This window comes from Coturnix japonica, chromosome 17 (genome assembly GCF_054131305.1).
Source record: "Coturnix japonica strain WE chromosome 17, WE-NBRP24, whole genome shotgun sequence".
Classification (NCBI taxonomy): Eukaryota; Metazoa; Chordata; class Aves; order Galliformes; family Phasianidae; genus Coturnix; species Coturnix japonica.
Genome location: NC_140679.1, coordinates 352,114 through 372,726, shown reverse-complemented (window position 1 = coordinate 372,726; position 20,613 = coordinate 352,114). Strand labels below are relative to the sequence as shown.

Here is a 20,613-nt window from a genome sequence, read left to right as displayed (position 1 = left end):
TCCCTATGGGGTCGCTATGGGTCTCTATGGGGTCTATGTGTCCCTATGGGGTCTCTATGGGTCTCTATGGGTCCCTATGGGGTCTCTATGGGTCTCTATGGGTCCCTATGGGGTCTCTATGGGTCTCTATGGGTCCCTATGGGTCCCTATGGGTCCCTATGGGGTCGCTATGGGGTCTCTATGGGTCGCTATGGGTCCATACCTCGTTATAATCCAATGACGAGTCGTTACACAGGGCACAGATTGTGGCTCTATGGGTCCCTATGGGTCTCTATGTGTCCCTATGGGTCTCTATGGGTCCCTATGGGTCTCTATGGGTCTCTATGGGTCTCTATGGGTCGCTATGGGTCCATACCTCGTTATAGTCCAATGACGAGTCGTTACACAGGGCACAGATTGTGGCTCTATGGGTCTCTATGGGTCTCTATGGGGTCTCTATGGGTCCCTATGGGTCCCTATGGGGTCTCTATGGGTCTCTATGGGTCCCTATGGGTCCCTATGGGGTCTCTATGGGTCTCTATGGGGTCTCTATGGGTCCCTATGGGTCCCTATGGGTCCCTATGGGGTCTCTATGGGTCTCTATGGGGTCTCTATGGGTCTCTATGGGTCCCTATGGGTCTCTATGGGGTCTCTATGGGTCTCTATAGGGTCTCTATGGGGTCTCTATGGGTCCCTATGGGGTCTCTATGGGTCTCTATGGGGTCTCTATGGGTCCCTATGGGTCCCTATGGGGTTATATGGGGTCTCTATGGGTCTCTATGGGGTCTCTATGGGTCCCTATGGGTCCCTATGGGTCTCTATGGGTCTCTATGGGTCTCTATGGGTCGCTATGGGTCGCTATGGGTCCATACCTCATTATAATCCAATGACGAGTCATTACACAGGGCACAGATTGTGGCTCTATGGGTCTCTATGGGTCCCTATGGGGTCTCTATGGGTCTCTATGGGGTCTCTATGGGTCCCTATGGGGTCCCTATGGGTTGCTATGGGTCTCTATGGGTCCCTATGGGTCTCTATGGGTCCCTATGGGGTCTCTATGGGTCCCTATGGATCCCTATGGGGTCTCTATGGGTCGCTATGGGTCCCTATGGGTCTCTATGGGTCCCTATGGGGTCCCTATGGGGTCTCTATGGGTCCCTATGGGGTCCCTATGGGGTCTCTATGGGTCTCTATGGGTCTCTATGGGTCGCTATGGGTCCATACCTCGTTATAGTCCAATGACGAGTCGTTACACAGGGCACAGATTGTGGCCAGCTCCACCAGCCCGTCGTACTGCCCGGCCTTCACGTGCTTCTCCTGCTTCAGCCTGTAGAATTAGCATACTAATTAGCATACTAATCAGCATACTAATTAGCATACTAATTAGCACACATATTAGCATACTAGTTAGCATACACATCAGCATACTCACACGTCGCCCTCAAATTATGGGGCCTATGGGGTTAACGAGGCCCTAATGAGCCTCTATGGTCTATAATGGGTCTATGTTAATTGTCGGGTTAATTAGCATATTGATGAGCCCCCAATTAGCATACTAATTAGCATACTAATTAGCGAACACATTAGCATACTCAAACATCGCTCTCCAATTATGGGGCCTGTGAGGTTATCGAGGCCCTAATGAGTTAATTGTCTGGCTAATTAGCATATCGACGAGCCCCTAATTAGCATACTCATTAGCATGCTCATTAGCATACTCATTAGCATACTCACACGTCGCACTTGAATTAGGGGGCCTATGGGGTTAACGAGGCCATAATGGGTCTACGTTAATTAACATAGCGGGTTAATTAGCACATTCACTAGCCCCTAATTAGCATACTCATTAGCATGCTCATTAGCATACTCATTAGCATATTCATTAGCATACTCACACGTCACCCTCAAAGAAGGGGGCCTATGGGGTTATCGGGGCCCAAATGAGGTCTATGTTAATTATCGGGTTAATCAGCATGCTGACTAGCCCCTAATTAGAATACTCATTAGCATACTCATTAGCATACTCATTAGCATACTCATTAGCATACTCACACGTCACCCTCGAATTAGGGGGCCTATGGGGTTATTGAGGCCCTAACGGGTCTATGTTAATTAACACATCGAGTTAATTAGCATATTGACGAGCCCCCTCATTAGCATACTCATTAGCATACTCACACGTCGCAATTGAATTAGGGGGCCTATGGGGTTAACGAGGCCATAATGGGTCTACGTTAATTAACATAGCGGGTTAATTAGCACATTCACTAGCCCCTAATTAGCATACTCATTAGCATACTCATTAGCATACTCATTAGCATACTCATTAGCATGCTCACACGTCGCCCTCGAATTAGGTGGCCTATGGGGTTATCTAGGCCCTAACGGGTCTATGTTAATTAACACATCGGGTTAATTAGCATATTGATGAGCCCCCTCATCAGCATACTCATTAGCATACTCATTAGCATACTCATTGGCATACTCATTAGCATGCTCATTAGCATACTCACACGTCGCCCTCGGGTGCGTATGTGGATCCGGTGATGGAGAACTCATTGAGGCTGCACACGTCGCCCTCCACCTTGTCCACTATGAACATCTATGGGGGGGGGGGGGGGCAAAGGGCAAAGGTCAGCGGGGTCAGAGGTCATTGGGGGTCAGAGGTCATTGGGGTCAGAGGTCATTGGGGGTCAGAGGTCACTGGGGGGTCAGAGGTCATTGGGGTCAAGGGTCATGGGGTCAAAGGTTACAAAGGTCAATGGGGAGGGAAGGATTGGGGAACTCAATGGGACTCAATGGATCTCAATGGAACTCAATGGGACTCAATGGGACTCAATGGGACTCAATGGAACTCAATGGGACTCAATGGGACTCAATGGATCTCAATGGGACTCAATGGGACTCAATGGGACTCAATGGGACTCAATGGGACTCAATGGAACTCAATGGAACTCAATGGATCTCAATGGGACTCAATGGAACTCAATGGGACTCAATGGGACTCAATGGATCTCAATGGGACTCAATGGATCTCAATGGGACTCAATGGAACTCAATGGGACTCAATGGGACTCAATGGGACTCAATGGGACGCAATGGAACCCTATGGAACTCAATGGGACTCAATGGGACTCAATGGATCTCAATGGGACTCAATGGATCTCAATGGAACTCAATGGGACTCAATGGGACTCAATGGATCTCAATGGGACTCAATGGATCTCAATGGGATTCAATGGAACTCAATGGGACTCAATGGGACTCAATGGGACTCAATGGAACTCAATGGGACTCAATGGAACTCAATGGGACTCAATGGGACTCAATGGGACTCAATGGATCTCAATGGGACTCAATGGGACTCAATGGGACTCAATGGGACTCAATGGGACTCAATGGAACTCAATGGAACTCAATGGATCTCAATGGGACTCAATGGAACTCAATGGGACTCAATGGGACTCAATGGATCTCAATGGAACTCAATGGGACTCAATGGGACTCAATGGGACTCAATGGAACTCAATGGGACTCAATGGGACTCAATGGATCTCAATGGGACTCAATGGGACTCAATGGGACTCAATGGGACTCAATGGGACTCAATGGAACTCAATGGAACTCAATGGATCTCAATGGGACTCAATGGAACTCAATGGGACTCAATGGGACTCAATGGATCTCAATGGGACTCAATGGATCTCAATGGGACTCAATGGAACTCAATGGGACTCAATGGGACTCAATGGGACTCAATGGGACGCAATGGAACCCTATGGAACTCAATGGGACTCAATGGGACTCAATGGATCTCAATGGGACTCAATGGATCTCAATGGAACTCAATGGGACTCAATGGGACTCAATGGATCTCAATGGGACTCAATGGATCTCAATGGGATTCAATGGAACTCAATGGGACTCAATGGGACTCAATGGGACTCAATGGAACTCAATGGGACTCAATGGAACTCAATGGGACTCAATGGGACTCAATGGGACTCAATGGATCTCAATGGGACTCAATGGGACTCAATGGGACTCAATGGGACTCAATGGGACTCAATGGAACTCAATGGAACTCAATGGATCTCAATGGGACTCAATGGAACTCAATGGGACTCAATGGGACTCAATGGATCTCAATGGGACTCAATGGATCTCAATGGGACTCAATGGAACTCAATGGGACTCAATGGGACTCAATGGGACTCAATGGATCTCAATGGGACTCAATGGATCTCAATGGGACTCAATGGAACTCAATGGGACTCAATGGGACTCAATGGGACTCAATGGGACGCAATGGAACCCTATGGAACTCAATGGGACTCAATGGGACTCAATGGATCTCAATGGGACTCAATGGATCTCAATGGAACTCAATGGGACTCAATGGGACTCAATGGATCTCAATGGGACTCAATGGATCTCAATGGGATTCAATGGAACTCAATGGGACTCAATGGGACTCAATGGGACTCAATGGAACTCAATGGGACTCAATGGAACTCAATGGGACTCAATGGGACTCAATGGAACTCAATGGGACTCAATGAGTTCTTATAGGGTCATTATAGGGTCTCTATGGGGCAGCTATGGGGCAGCTATGGGGTCTCTAGTCTCTAAGGGGTCCCTATGCGTCTCAATGGAACTCAATGGGACTCAATAGGTCTCAATGGGACTCAATGGATCTCAATGGGGTCTTTGTAGGGTCTTGTCCCTATAGGGTCATTATAGGGTCATGATAGGGTCTCTATGGGGCAGCTATGGGGCAGCTATGGGGCAGACCTTGCAGACGGACATCTGGTTGGTGGTGAGGGTGCCGGTCTTGTCGGAGCAGATGGGATTCAATGGGACTCAATGGAACTCAATGGGACTCAATGGGACTCAATGGAACTCAATGGGACTCAATGGGACTCAATGGATCTCAATGGGACTCAATGGGACTCAATGGGACTCAATGGGACTCAATGGGACTCAATGGGACTCAATGGATCTCAATGGGACTCAATGGGACTCAATGGGACTCAATGGGACTCAATGGAACTCAATGGGACTCAATGAGTTCTTATAGGGTCATTATAGGGTCTCTATGGGGCAGCTATGGGGCAGCTATGGGGCAGACCTTGCAGACGGACATCTGGTTGGTGGTGAGGGTGCTGGTCTTGTCGGAGCAGATGGGATTCAATGGGACTCAATGGAACTCAATGGGACTCAATGGGACTCAATGGAACTCAATGGGACTCAATGGGACTCAATGGATCTCAATGGGACTCAATGGGACTCAATGGGACTCAATGGAACTCAATGGGACTCAATGGGACTCAATGGATCTCAATGGGACTCAATGGGACTCAATGGGACTCAATGGGACTCAATGGAACTCAATGGGACTCAATGAGTTCTTATAGGGTCATTATAGGGTCTCTATGGGGCAGCTATGGGGCAGCTATGGGGCAGACCTTGCAGACAGACATCTGGTTGGTGGTGAGGGTGCCGGTCTTGTCGGAGCAGATGGGATTCAATGGGACTCAATGGGACTCAATGGAACTTAATGGAACTCAATGGGTCTCTATGGGGCCATTATAGGGTCATTATAGGATCTCTATGGGGCAGCTATGGGACAGCTATGGGGCAGCTATGGGGTCTCTAGTCTCTAAGGGGTCCCTATGCATCTCGATGGGACTCAATGGAACTCAATGGGACACAATGGGACTCAATGGGACTCAATGAGTTCTTATAGGGTCATTATAGGGTCTCTATGGGGCAGCTATGGGGCAGACCTTGCAGACAGACATCTGGTTGGTGGTGAGGGTGCCGGTCTTGTCGGAGCAGATGGGATTCAATGGGACTCAATGGGACTCAATGGGACTCAATGGAACTCAATGGAACTCAATGGAACTCAATGGGACTCAATGGGACTCAATGGAACTCAATGGGACTCAATGGGACTCAATGGGACTCAATGGGACTCAATGGGACTCAATGGGACTCAATGGATCTCAATGGGACTCAATGGATCTCAATGGGGTCTTTATAGGGTTTTGTCTCTATAGGGTCATGATAGGGTCTCTATGGGGCAGCTATGGGGCAGACCTTGCAGACAGACATCTGGTTGGTGGTGAGGGTGCCGGTCTTGTCGGAGCAGATGGGACTCAATGGATCTCAATGGGGTCTTTATAGGGTCTTGTCTCTATAGGGTCATGATAGGGTCTCTATGGGGCAGCTATGGGGCAGCTATGGGGCAGACCTTGCAGACAGACATCTGGTTGGTGGTGAGGGTGCCGGTCTTGTCGGAGCAGATGACGGAGGTGCAGCCCAGGGTCTCGACCGAGGGCAGGCTGCGCACGATGGCGTTTTTCTTGGCCATCCGCCGCGTCCCCAAAGCCAGACACGTGGTGATGACGGCGGGGAGACCTATAGGGAAACCAGAAACCCCATAAGGGACCCCATAGGAAACCATAGGAACCCATAGGAACCCATAGGAACCCATGAAACCTCGCAGAATCTCATAAACCCCATTAGATGCCATAGGACCCCATAGGATCCCATTAACACCTCTAGACCCCATAGGACCCCATAGGATCCCATAGGATCCCATTAACACCACTAGACCCCATAGGACCCCATAGGATCCCATAGGATCCCATTAACACCATAAGACCCCATAGGACCCCATAGGATCCCATAGGACCCCATAAGACCCCATAGGATCCCATAGGATCCCATTAACACTATAAGACCCCATAGGATCCCATGAAACCTCAGAGAATCACATAAACCCCATTAGATGCCATAGGACCCCATAGGATCCCATAGGATCCCATTAACACCACTAGACCCCATAGGACCCCATAGGACCCCATAGGACCCCATAGGATCCCATGAAACCTCGCAGAATCCCATAAACCCCATTAGATGCCATAGGACCCCATAAACACCATAAGACCCCATAGGACCCCATAGGATCCCATTAACACCATATGACCCCATAGGATCCCATTAACACCACTAGACCCCATAGGACCCCATAGGATCCCATGAAACCTCACAGAATCCAATAAAGCCCATTAGACGCCATAGGACCCCATAGGATCCCATAGGATCTCATTAACACCATAAGACCCCATAGGATCCCATAGGATCCCATAAACACCACTAGACCCCATAGGACCCCATAGGACCCCATAGGATCCCATGAAACCTCGCAGAATCCCATAAACCCCATTAGACGCCATAGGACCCCATAGGATTCCATTAGACCCCATAGGATCCCATAGGATCCCATTAACACCATATGACCCCATATGACCCCATAGGATCCCATGAAACGTCACAGAATCCCATAAACCCCATTAGACGCCATAGGACCCCATAGGATCCCATTAACACCATTAGACACCATAAGGGACCCCATAAACACCATAAGACCCCATAGGATCCCATTAACACCATATGACCCCATAGGATCCCATAAACACCACTAGACCCCATAGGATCCCATAGGATCCTATAGGATCCCATAAACCTCACAGAATCTCATAAACCCCATTAGACGCCATAGGACCCCATAAACACCACAAGACCCCATAGGATCCCATAGGATCCCATTAGACCCCATAGGATCCCATAGGATCCCATAGGATCCCATTAGACCCCATAGGATCCCATAGGATCCCATTAACACCATATGACCCCATAGGATCCCATAAACACCACTAGACCCCATAGGATCCCATAGGATCCCATAGGATCCCATGAAACCTCACAGAATCCCATAAACCCCATTAGACGCCATAGGACCCCATAAACACCATAAGACCCCATAGGATCCTATAGGATCCCATTAACACCACTAGACCCCATAGGACCCCATAGGATTCCATTAGACCCCATAGGATCCCATAAACACCATTAGACACCATAAGGGACCCCATAAACACCATAAGACCCCATAGGATCCCATAGGATCCCATTAACACCATATGACCCCATAGGATCCCATAAACACCATTAGACCGCATAGGACCCCATAGGATCCCATAGGACCCCCTTAGGACCCCATAAGACCCTATTAGGTGCACTAAGACGTCTCTAAGACCCCCATAGGACCCCATAGGGCCCCATAGGACCCCCATAAGATGCCATAGGACCCCATAGGACCCCATAGGTCCCTGATAGGATCTCATAAGACCCCATAGGATGCCATAGGACCCCCATAGGATCCCATAGGACCCCATAGAGCTCCATAGGACCCCATAGGACCCCATTAGAGCCCATAGGACCCCATAGGACCCCTCTAAGACCCCATAGAACCCCATAGGACCTCATAGGACCCCATAAGACCCCCATAAGATGCCATAGGACCCCATAGGACCCCATAGGACCTCGTAAGCCCCCCTAAGACCCCTCTAAGACCCCATAGGACCTCATAAGACCCCATAGGACCCCCTTAGGACCCCATAGGACCCCATAGGACCCCCTTAGGACCCCATAAGCCCCCTTAAGACCCCTCTAAGACCCCCATAGGACCCCTCTAAGACCCCATAAGACCTCATAAGACCCCCATAGGACCACATCAGACCCCCATAGGACCCCAAAAGACCCCTGTAAGACCCCATAGGGCCTCATAGGACCCACACAGGTCCCCATAGGACCCCATAAGACCCCTGTAAGACCCCATAGGACCCCCATAAGACCCCATAGGACCTCATAGGACCCACATAGGACCCCATAGGTCCCTGATAGGATCTCGTAAGACCCCATAGGGCCCCATAGGACCCCATAGGACCCCCATAGGACCCCATAAGACCCTATTAGATGCCCTAAGACCCCCGTAAGACCCCTCTAAGACCCCCATAGGACCTCATAAGACACCATAGGACCCCATAGGGCCCCATAGGACCCCCATAAGATGCCATAGGACCCCATAGGACCCCATAAGACCCCATAGGACCCCTCTAAGACCCCATAGGACCCACATAGGACCCCATAAGACCCTATAGGTCCCTGATAGGATCTCATAAGACCCCGTAGGGCCCCACAGGACCCTGATAGGATCTCATACGACCCCATAGGACCCCATAGGGCCCCATAGGACCCCCATAAGATGCCATAGGACCCCATAGGACCTCATAGGACCCCATAGGACCCCCATAAGATGCCATAGGACCCCCATAGAACCCCATAGAGCCCAATAGAGCCCCATAGGACCCCATAGGACCTCATAAGACCCCATAGGACCCCATAGGACCCCATAGGATCCCATAAGCCCCCCTAACACCCCCATAAGACCCCATAGGACCTCATAAGACCCCATAGGACCCCATAGGGCCCCATAAGACCCCATAAGACCCCCATAAGATGCCATAGGACCCCATAGAGCCCCATAGGACCTCATAAGCCCCCCTAAGACCCCTCTAAGACCCCATAGGACCCCATAAGCCCCCTCTAAGACCCCATAGGACCCACCTTCGGGTATAGCAGCCACAGCCAGAGCCACAGCGATCTTAAAGTAATATATGGCCCCTCGGATCCAGGACCCTCCGTGTACGGGGTCGTTAAAGTGGCCGATGTTAATGAGCCACACGGCCACGTAGGACCCCATAGGACCCATAGGACCCCATAGGACCCCATAGGACTTCATAGGACCCACATAGGACCCCATAGGTCCCTGATAGGATCTCGTAAGACTCCATAGGGCCCCATAGGACCCCATAGGACCCCCTTAGGACCTCATAAGACCCCATAGGACCCACATAGGTCCCCATAGGACCCCATAAGACCCCTGTAAGCCCCCATAAGACCCCCATAAGACCCCATAGGACCTCATAGGACCCACATAGGACCCCATAGGTCCCTGATAGGATCTCGTAAGACCCCATAGGACCCCATAGGACCCCCATAGGACCCCATAAGACCCTATTAGGTGCACTAAGACCTCTCTAAGACCCCCATAGGACCCCATAGGACCTCATAAGACCCCATAGGACCCCATAGGGCCCCATAGGACCCCCATAAGATGCCATAGGACCCCATAGGACCCCATAAGACCCCCTAGGACCCCTCTAAGACCCCATAGGACCCACATAGGACCCCATAAGACCCCATAGGTCCCTGATAGGATCTCATAAGACCCCGTAGGGCCCCATAGGACCCTGATAGGATCTCATACGACCCCATACGACCCCATAGGGCCCCATAGGACCCCCATAAGATGCCATAGGACCCCATAGAACCCCATAGGACCTCATAAGACCCCATAAGACCTCATAAGACCCCATAGGACCCCATAGGGCACCATAGGACCCCCATAGGACTCCATAGGACCCCCTTAGGATCTCATAAGACCCCATAGGACCCCATAGGGCCCCATAGGACACCCATAAGATGCCATAGGACCCCATAGAACCCCATAGGACCTCATAGGACCCCATAAGACCTCATAAGACACCATAGGACCCCATAGGACCCCATAAGACCCCTCTAAGACCCCATAGGACCCCCATAAGATGCCATAGGGCCCCATAGGTCCCTGATAGGACCTCATAAGACCCCATAGGACCCCATAGGAACCCCATAGTACCCCATAGGTCCCTGATAGGATCTCGTAAGACCCCATAGGACCCCCATAAGATGCCATAGGACCCCATAGGACCCCATAGGACCACATAAGCCCCCCTAAGACCCCTCTAAGACCCCATAGAACCCCATAGGACCCCATAGGACCCCATAAGACCCCCATAAGATGCCATAGGACCCCATAGGACCCCATAAGCCCCCTCTAACACCCCATAGGACCCACCTTCAGGTATAGCAGCCACAGCCAGAGCCACAGCGATCTTAAAGTAATATATGGCCCCCCGGATCCAGGACCCTCCGTGTACGGGGTCGTTAAAGTGGCCGATGTTAATGAGCTACACGGCCACACAGGACCCCATAGGACCCATAGGACCCCATAGGACCCCATAGGACTTCATAGGACCCACATAGGACCCCATAGGTCCCTGATAGGATCTCGTAAGACTCCATAGGGCCCCATAGGACCCCATAGGACCCCCTTAGGACCTCATAAGACCCCATAGGACCCCATAGGGCCCCATAGGACCCCATAGGATCCCATAAGCCCCCCTAAGACCCCTATAAGACCCCATAGGACCTCATAGGACCCACATAGGACCCCATAGGTCCCTGATAGGATCTCGTAAGACCCCATAGGACCCCATAGGACCCCATAGGACCCCCTTAGGACCTCATAAGACCCTATTAGGTGCACTAAGACCTCTCTAAGACCCCCATAGGACCCCATAGGACCTCATAAGACACCATAGGACCCCATAGGGCCCCATAGGACCCCCATAAGATGCCATAGGACCCCATAGGACCCCATAGGTCCCTGATACGATCTCATAAGACCCCATAGGATGCCATAGGACCCCCATAGGATCCCATAGGACCCCATAGAGCTCCATAGGACCCCATAGGACCCCATTAGAGCCCATAGGACCCCATAGGACCCCATAAGACCCCATAGGACCCCATTAGAGCCCATAGGACACCATAGGACCCCATAGGACCCCTCTAAGACCCCATAGAACCCCATAGGACCTCATAGGACCCCATAAGACCCCCATAAGATGCCATAGGACCCCATAGGACCCCATAGGACCTCGTAAGCCCCCCTAAGACCCCTCTAAGACCCCATAGGACCTCATAAGACCCCATAGGACCCCCTTAGGACCCCATAGGACCCCATAGGACCCCCTTAGGACCTCATACGACCCCATAGGACCCCATAGGGCCCCATAGTACCCCATAAGCCCCCCTAAGACCCCTCTAAGACCCCCATAGGACCCCTCTAAGACCCCATAAGACCTCATAAGACCCCCATAGGACCACATCAGACCCCCATAGGACCCCAAAAGACCCCTGTAAGACCCCATAGGGCCTCATACGACCCACACAGGTCCCCATAGGACCCCATAAGACCCCTGTAAGACCCCCTAAGACCCCCATAAGACCCCATAGGACCTCATAGGACCCACATAGGACCCCATAGGTCCCTGATAGGATCTCGTAAGACCCCATAGGACCCCCATAGGACCCCATAGGACCCCCTTAGGACCTCATAAGACCCCATAGGACCCACATAGGTCCCCATAGGACCCCATTAGACCCCTGTAAGACCCCCATAGGACCCCCATAAGATGCCATAAGACCTCATAGGACCCCATAGGACCTCATAACACCCCCATAGAACCCCATAAGGCCCCTGTAAGACCCCCCATAGGACCTCATAGGACCCACATAGGTCCCCATAGGACCCACATAGGAGCCCATAAGACCCCATACGACCACATTACACCCCCATAGGACCCTGATAGGATCTCATAAGACCCCATAGGATGCCATAGGACCCCATAGGTCCCTGGTAGGATCCTTCTAAGACCCCGTAGGACCCCATAGGGCTGCTATAAGATGCCATAGGACCCCATAGGACCACATAGGACCACATAAGCCCTCCTAAGACCCCTCTAAGACCCCATAGAACCCCATAGGACCCCATAGGACCCCATAAGACCCCCATAAGATGCCATAAGACCCCCATAGGACCCCATAATACCCCATAGGAACCCCATAGGACCCCCTAGGACTCCATAGGATCCAATAGGATCCTATTAGATGCCCTAAGACCCCCATAAGACCCCTCTAAGACCCCCATAAGACCACATAGGACCCCCATAGGACCCCATAGGGCCCCCTAGGACCCCATAGGACCCCCTTAGGAACTCATAAGACCCCATAGGACCCACATAGGACCCCATAGGACCCCATAAGCCCCCCTAAGACCCCTCTAAGACCCCATAGAACCCCATAGGACCCCATAAGACCCCCATAAGATGCCATAGGACCCCCATAGGACCCCATAGAACCCCATAGGACCCACCTTCGGGTATAGCAGCCACAGCCAGGGCCACAGCTATTTTAAAGTAGTATATAGCCCCCCGTATCCAGGACCCTCCGTGTACGGGGTCGTTAAAGTGGCTGATGTTAATGAGCCACACGGCCACGTAGGACCCCATAGGACCCATAGGATCCCATAGGACCCCATAGGACCCCATAGGACCCCATAGAACTCCTTAGGACCCCATAGAATCCCATAGGAACCCCATAGGACCTCATAGGAACCCCATAGGACCCCATAGGACTCCATAGGATCCTATTAGATGCCCTAAGACCCCCGTAAGACCCCTCTAAGACCCCCATAGGACCTCATAAGACACCATAGGACCCCATAGGGCCCCATAGGACCCCCATAAGATGCCATAGGACCCCATAGGACCCCATAAGACCCCCTAGGACCCCTCTAAGACCCCATAGGACCCACATAGGACCCCATAAGACCCCATAGGTCCCTGATAGGATCTCATAAGACCCCGTAGGGCCCCATAGGACCCTGATAGGATCTCATACGACCCCATAGGACCCCATAGGGCCCCATAGGACCCCCATAAGATGCCATAGGACCCCATAGAACCCCATAGGACCTCATAAGACCCCATAAGACCTCATAAGACCCCATAGGACCCCATAGGGCACCATAGGACCCCCATAGGACTCCATAGGACCCCCTTAGGATCTCATAAGACCCCATAGGACCCCATAGGGCCCCATAAGACCCCCATAAGATGCCATAGGACCCATAGAACCCTATGGGACACCATAAGTCCCCTACCTTCGGGTATAGCAGCCACAGCCAGAGCCACAGCGATCTTAAAGTAATATATGGCCCCCCGGATCCAGGACCCTCCGTGTACGGGGTCGTTAAAGTGCCCGATGTTAATGAGCCACACGGCCACGTACGACCCCATAGGACCCATAGGACCCCATAGGACCCCATAGAACTCCATAGGACCCCATAGGACTCCATAGGATCCTATTAGATGCCCTAAGACCCCTGTAAGACCCCTCTAAGACCCCCATAGGACCTCATAAGACACCATAGGACCCCATAGGGCCCCATAGGTCCCTGGTAAGATCTCATAAGACCCCATAGGATGCCATAGGACCACATAGGACCCCATAAGATGCCATAGGACCCCATAGGACTCCATTAGAGACCATAGGACCCCCATAGGACCCCATAGGACCCCCTTAGGACCTCATAAGACCCCATAGGACCCCATAGGGCCCCATAGGACCCCATAGGATCCCATAAGCCCCCCTAAGACCCCCATAAGACCCCATAGGACCCCATAGGAACCCCATAGGACCCCATAGGTCCCTGATAGGATCTCGTAAGACCCCATAGGACCCCCATAGGACCCCATAGGACCCCCTTAGGACCTCATAAGACCCCATAGGACCCCATTAGTCCCCATAGGACCCACCTTCAGGTATAGCAGCCACAGCCAGAGCCACAGCGATCTTAAAGTAATATATGGCCCCCCGTATCCAGGACCCTCCGTGTACGGGGTCGTTAAAGTGGCCGATGTTAATGAGCCACACGGCCACGTAGGACCCCATAGAGCCCCATAAGGCCCCCTAAGACCCTCTAAGACCCCCATAGGACCTCATAGGACCCACATAGGTCCCCATAAGACCACATAGGACCCCATTAGACCCCTGTTAGACCCCCATAGGACCTCATAAGACACCATAGGACCACATTAGACCCCCATAGGACCTCATAGGACCCACATAGGACCCTATTAGACCCCTGTAAGACCCCCATAGGACACCATAGAACCCCATAGGACCCCATAGGACCCCATAAGATGCCATAGGACCCCATAGGGCCCCATAGGACCCCATAGGATCCCATAAGCCCCCCTAACACCTCCATAAGACCCCATAGGACCCACATAGGACCCCATAGGACCTCATAAGACACCATAGGACCACATTAGACCCCCCCATAGGTCCCTGATAGGATCTCATAAGACCCCATAGGACCCCATAGGGCCCCATAGGATCCCATAAGCCCCCCTAATACCCCCATAAGACCCCATAGGACCCACATAGGACCCCATAGGACCCCCATAGGACCTCATAAGACCCCATAGGACCATGATAGGATCTCATACGACCCCATAGGACCCCATAGGGCCCCATAACACCCCATAGGACCCCATAGGGCCCCATAGGACCCCCATAAGATGCCATAGGACCCCATAGGACCCACCTTCAGGTATAGCAGCCACAGCCAGAGCCACAGCGATCTTAAAGTAATATATGGCCCCCCGTATCCAGGACCCTCCGTGTACGGGGTCGTTAAAGTGGCCGATGTTAATGAGCCACACGGCCACGTAGGACCCCATAGAGCCCCATAAGGCCCCCTAAGACCCTCTAAGACCCCCATAGGACCTCATAGGACCCACATAGGTCCCCATAAGACCACATAGGACCCCATTAGACCCCTGTTAGACCCCCATAGGACCTCATAAGACACCATAGGACCACATTAGACCCCCATAGGACCTCATAGGACCCACATAGGACCCCATTAGACCCCTGTAAGACCCCCCATAGGACCTCATAAGACCCCATAGGTCCCTGATATGATCTCGTAAGACCCCATAGAACCCATAGAACCCCATAGGAACCCCATAGGACCCCATAGGTCCCTGATAGGATCTCGTAAGACCCCATAGGACCCCCATAAGATGCCATAGGACCCCATAGGACCCCATAGGACCACATAAGCCCCCCTAAGACCCCTCTAAGACCCCATAGAACCCCATAGGACCCCATAGGACCCCATAAGACCCCCATAAGATGCCATAGGACCCCCATAGGACCCCATAGAACCCCACAGGACCCACCTTCAGGTATAGCAGCCACAGCCAGGGCCACAGCGATCTTAAAGTAATATATGGCCCCCCGTATCCAGGACCCTCCGTGTACGGGGTCGTTAAAGTGCCCGATGTTAATGAGCCACACGGCCACACAGGACCCCATAGGACCCATAGGATCCCATAGGACCCCATAGAATCCCATAGGACCCCATAGGACTCCATAGGATCCAATAGGATCCTATTAGATGCCCTAAGACCCCCGTAAGACCCCTCTAAGACCCCCATAGGACCTCATAAGACACCATAGGACCCCATAGGGCCCCATAGGACCCCCATAAGATGCCATAGGACCCCATAGGACCCCATAGGTCCCTGATAGGATCTCATAAGACCCCATAGGTCCCTGATAGGATCTCGTAAGACCCCATAGGATGCCATAGGACCCCCATAAGATGCCATAGGACCCCATACCACCTCATACGACCCCATAGGTCCCTGATAGGATCTCATAAGACCCCATAGGATGCCATAGGGCCGCATAGGACCCCATAGGACCTCGTAAGACCCCATAGGACCCCCATAGAGCCCCATAAGCCCCCCTAAGACCCCTCTAAGACCCCATAGGACCCCATAAGCCCCCTCTAACACCCCATAGGACCCACCTTCAGGTATAGCAGCCACAGCCAGAGCCACAGCTATTTTAAAGTAGTAAATGGCCCCTCGGATCCAGGAGCCTCCGTGTACGGGGTCGTTAAAGTGTCCGATGTTAATGAGCCACACGGCCACGCAGATGAGGGAGATGACTTTGGAGAGCTGCTCCCCGAACTCGGACACCTCTAACACCCCAATAGGAACCCATAGAACCCCATAGGACCCCATAGGACTCCATAGGATCCAATAGGATCCTATTAGATGCCCTAAGACCCCCATAAGACCCCTCTAAGACACCCATAGGACCTCATAAGACACCATAGGACCCCATAGGGCCCCATAGGTCCCTGGTAAGATCTCATAAGACCCCATAGGATGCCATAGGACCACATAGGACCCCATAAGATGCCATAGGACCCCATAGGACTCCATTAGAGACCATAGGACCCCCATAGGACCCCATAGGTCCCCCTTAGGACCTCATAAGACCCCATAGGACCCCATAGGGCCCCATAGGACCCCATAGGATCCCATAAGCCCCCCTAAGACCCCCATAAGATCCCATAGGACCTCATAGGACCCACATAGGACCCCATAGGTCCCTGATAGGATCTCGTAAGACCCCATAGGACCCCCATAGGACCCCATAGGACCCCCTTAGGACCTCATAAGACCCCATAGGACCCCATAAGCCCCCTCTAACACCCACCTTCGGGTATAGCAGCCACAGCCAGGGCCACAGCGATCTTGAAATAATAAATAGCCCCCCGTATCCAGGAGCCTCCGTGTACGGGGTCGTTAAAGTGCCCGATGTTAATGAGCCACACGGCCACGCAGATGAGGGAGATGACTTTGGAGAGCTGCTCCCCGAACTCGTCCAGTTTCTGCTGTAACGGGGTTTTGTCCTGTTCCGTGGCCGCCATCTCGTCGCGGATCTTCCCGATCTCCGTGTTCACACCCGTCGCCACCACGATGCCCACGGCTTTGCCTGCCCCGATGTTGGTGCCCTGCATTAAATGGGGGGGGATATTAGACCCTATAAGACATAGGACCCCATAGAGACCATAGGACCCCATAGGAACACATAGGACCCCATAAGACACAATAGGATGCCATAGGAACACATAGGACCCCATAGAGACCATAGGACCCCATAGAGACCATAGGACACCATGGGAACACATAGGACCCCATAGAGACCATAGGACACCATAGGACCCCATAGAGACCATAGGACCCCATAGAAACCATAGGACACCATAGGACCCCATAAGACACAATAGGACACCATAGGAACACATAGAAACCATAGGACACCATAGGACCCCATAGACACCATAGGACACCATAGAGACCATAGGACCCCATAGAGACCATAGGACACCATAGGAACACATAGAACCCCATAGAGACCATAGTACCCCATAGAGACCATAGGAACACATAGGACCCCATAGAGACCATAGGACCCCATAGGACCCCATAGAGACCATAGGACCCCATAGGAACACATAGGACCCCATAAGACACAATAGGATGCCATAGGAACACATAGGACCCCATAGAGACCATAGGACCCCATAGAGACCATAGGACACCATGGGAACGCATAGGACCGCATAGAGACCATAGGACCCCATAGAGACCATAAGACCCCATAGAGACCATAGGACACCATAGGAAGACATAGGACCCCATAGAGGCCATAAGACTCCATAGGAACACATAGGACCCCATAGAACCACATAGGATGCCATAGAGCCCCTTTATGGGGGTCTTAGGGGGGCTTATGGGGCCCTAAAGGGGTAATGAAATGGGCGGGGGGTCTCTAATGAGAGGGGGGTCCCAAATGAGAGGGGGGGGATCCCTAATGGGGGGGGTTTGGGGGTCTCTGTGTTCACGCCCGTCGCCACCACGATGCCCACGGCTTTGCCTGCCCCGATGTTGGTGCCCTGCGTTAAAGGGGGGGGATTTAATTAGGGGGGGGGGTCTCAAAATGGTCCCAAAAGATGAGGGTTATTTGGGTAAGGGGGGTCCTGAAAAGAGAAGGGGGTTGGGGGTAAATGGGGGGGCGTCCTGTAATGAAAGAGGGGGTCCCTAATGAGAGGGGGAAGGTCTTGAGTTGGGGAGGGGGTCCCTAATGAGAGGGGGGGGTCTCAAGTTGGGGAGGGGTCCTGAAATGAGAGGGGGGTCCCCAAATGAGGAGCTATTTGGTTATGGGGGTCCTGAAATGAGAGGGGGTCTTGAATTAGAGGGGGGGGTCCTGAAATGAGATGGGGGTCTTGAATTAGAGGGGGGAGGTCCTGAAATGAGATGGGGGTCTTGAATTAGAGGGGGGGGTCCTGAAATGAGATGGGGGTCTTGAATTAGAGGGGGGAGGTCCTGAAATGAGATGGGGGTCTTGAATTAGAGGGGGGGGGTCCTGAAATGAGATGGGGGTCTTGAATTAGAGGGGGGGGGTCCTGAAATGAGATGGGGGTCTTGAATTAGAGGGGGGGGTCCTGAAATGAGATGGGGGTCTTGAATTAGAGGGGGGGGTCCTGAAATGAGATGGGGGTCCTGAAAAGAGTAGGGGGTTGGGGGTAAATGGGGAGGGGGGTCCTGTAATGAAAGAGGGGGTCTTGAATGAGAGGGGGGGTCCCTATTGAGAGGGGGGGGGTCTTGAGTTGGGAGGGGGTCCCTAATAGGGGGGGTTTGGGGGTCTCTGTGTTCACGCCCGTCGCCACCACGATGCCCACGGCTTTGCCTGCCCCGATGTTGGTGCCCTAGAACAGGGGGGAGACCCCATAAGACACCATAGGACACCATAGAGACCATAGGACCCCATAGAGACCATAGGACACCATAGGAACACGTAGAGACCATAGGACACCATAGGACCCCATAGAGACCCCATAGAGACCCCATAGAACCTCATAGGATGCCATTAGACCCCATAGAGACCATAGGACACCATAGGACCCCATAGAGACCCCATAGAGACCCCATAGAACCTCATAGGATGCCATTAGACCCCATAGAGACCATAGGACACCATAGGAACACATAGGACCCCATAGAGACCATAGGACACCGTAGGACCCCATAGAGACCATAGGACCCCATAGAGAACTTAGGACACCATAGGAACGCATAGGACCCCATAGAGACCATAGGACCCCATAGGACCCCATAGAGACCATAGGACACCATAGGACCCCATAAGACACAATAGGACACCATAGGACCCCATAGAGACCATAGGACACCATAGGACCCCATAGAGACCATAGGACACCATAGGACCCCATAGAGACCATAGGACACCATAGAGACCATAGGACACCATAGAGACCATAGGACACCATAGGACACCATAGAGACCATAGGACATCATAGGACCCCATAGAGACCATAGGACCCCATAGAGACCATAGGACCCCATAGGACCCCATAGAGACCATAGGACACCATAGGAACACATAGGACCCCATAGAACCACATAGGATGCCATTAGACCCCATAAGACACCATTGGACCCCATAGAGACCCCATAGAATCACATAGGATGCCATTAGACCCCATAAGACACCATTGGACCCCATAGAGACCCCATAGAATCACATAGGATGCCATTAGACCCCATAAGACACCATAGGACACCATAGGACACCATAGAGACCATAGGACACCATAGGAACACATAGGACCCCATAGAGACCATAGGAACACATAGGACCCCATAGGATGCCATTAGACCCCATAAGACACTATAGGACACCATAGGAACACATAGGAACACACAGGACCCCATAGAGAGCTCGTAGAGCCCCATAGGGTCCCCTTTTACCCCATATTGACCCATAGGACCCCATAGAGACCCCATAGAACCACATAGGATGCCATAGAGCCCCATAGGGCTCACTTATGGGTCCCATAGGGCTCACTTATGGGTCACTTATGGGTCCCATAGGGCTCACTTACTTATGGGTCCCCTATGGGTCCCATAGGGCTCACTTACTTATGGGTCCCATATGGGTCCCATAGGGCTGACTTATGGGTCACTTATGGGCCCCATAGGGCTGACTTATGGGTCACTTATGGGCCCCATAGGGCTCACTTATGGGTCACTTATGGGTCACTTATGGGCCCCATAGGGCTCACTTATGGGTCACTTATGGGTCACTTATGGGTCACTTAT

General features: G+C 52.3%; 1 protein-coding gene across 3 annotated transcripts in view; it reads right to left on the bottom strand.

The window, feature by feature from the left end:
• The window catches only part of LOC146757968 (sarcoplasmic/endoplasmic reticulum calcium ATPase 1-like), an 85,424-nt gene that overhangs the window by 42,534 nt on the left and 22,277 nt on the right, over positions 1-20,613 (bottom strand). For 2 of the 3 annotated variants that reach the window (XM_085517959.1, XM_085517960.1), the window contains exons 1-4: positions 15,810-15,946; positions 6,236-6,402; positions 2,493-2,581; positions 1,204-1,306 (exon numbers count right to left, since the gene is read on the bottom strand). In XM_085517959.1, the coding sequence (XP_085374085.1) occupies positions 1,204-1,306; positions 2,493-2,581; positions 6,236-6,402; positions 15,810-15,945 (495 nt within the window). In that variant the 5' untranslated portion in view covers position 15,946. Of the gene's footprint in view, positions 1-1,203; positions 1,307-2,492; positions 2,582-6,235; positions 6,403-15,809; positions 15,947-17,142; positions 17,441-20,613 lie in introns of those variants that run through there. The other variant, XM_085517961.1, reaches the window with a different exon arrangement.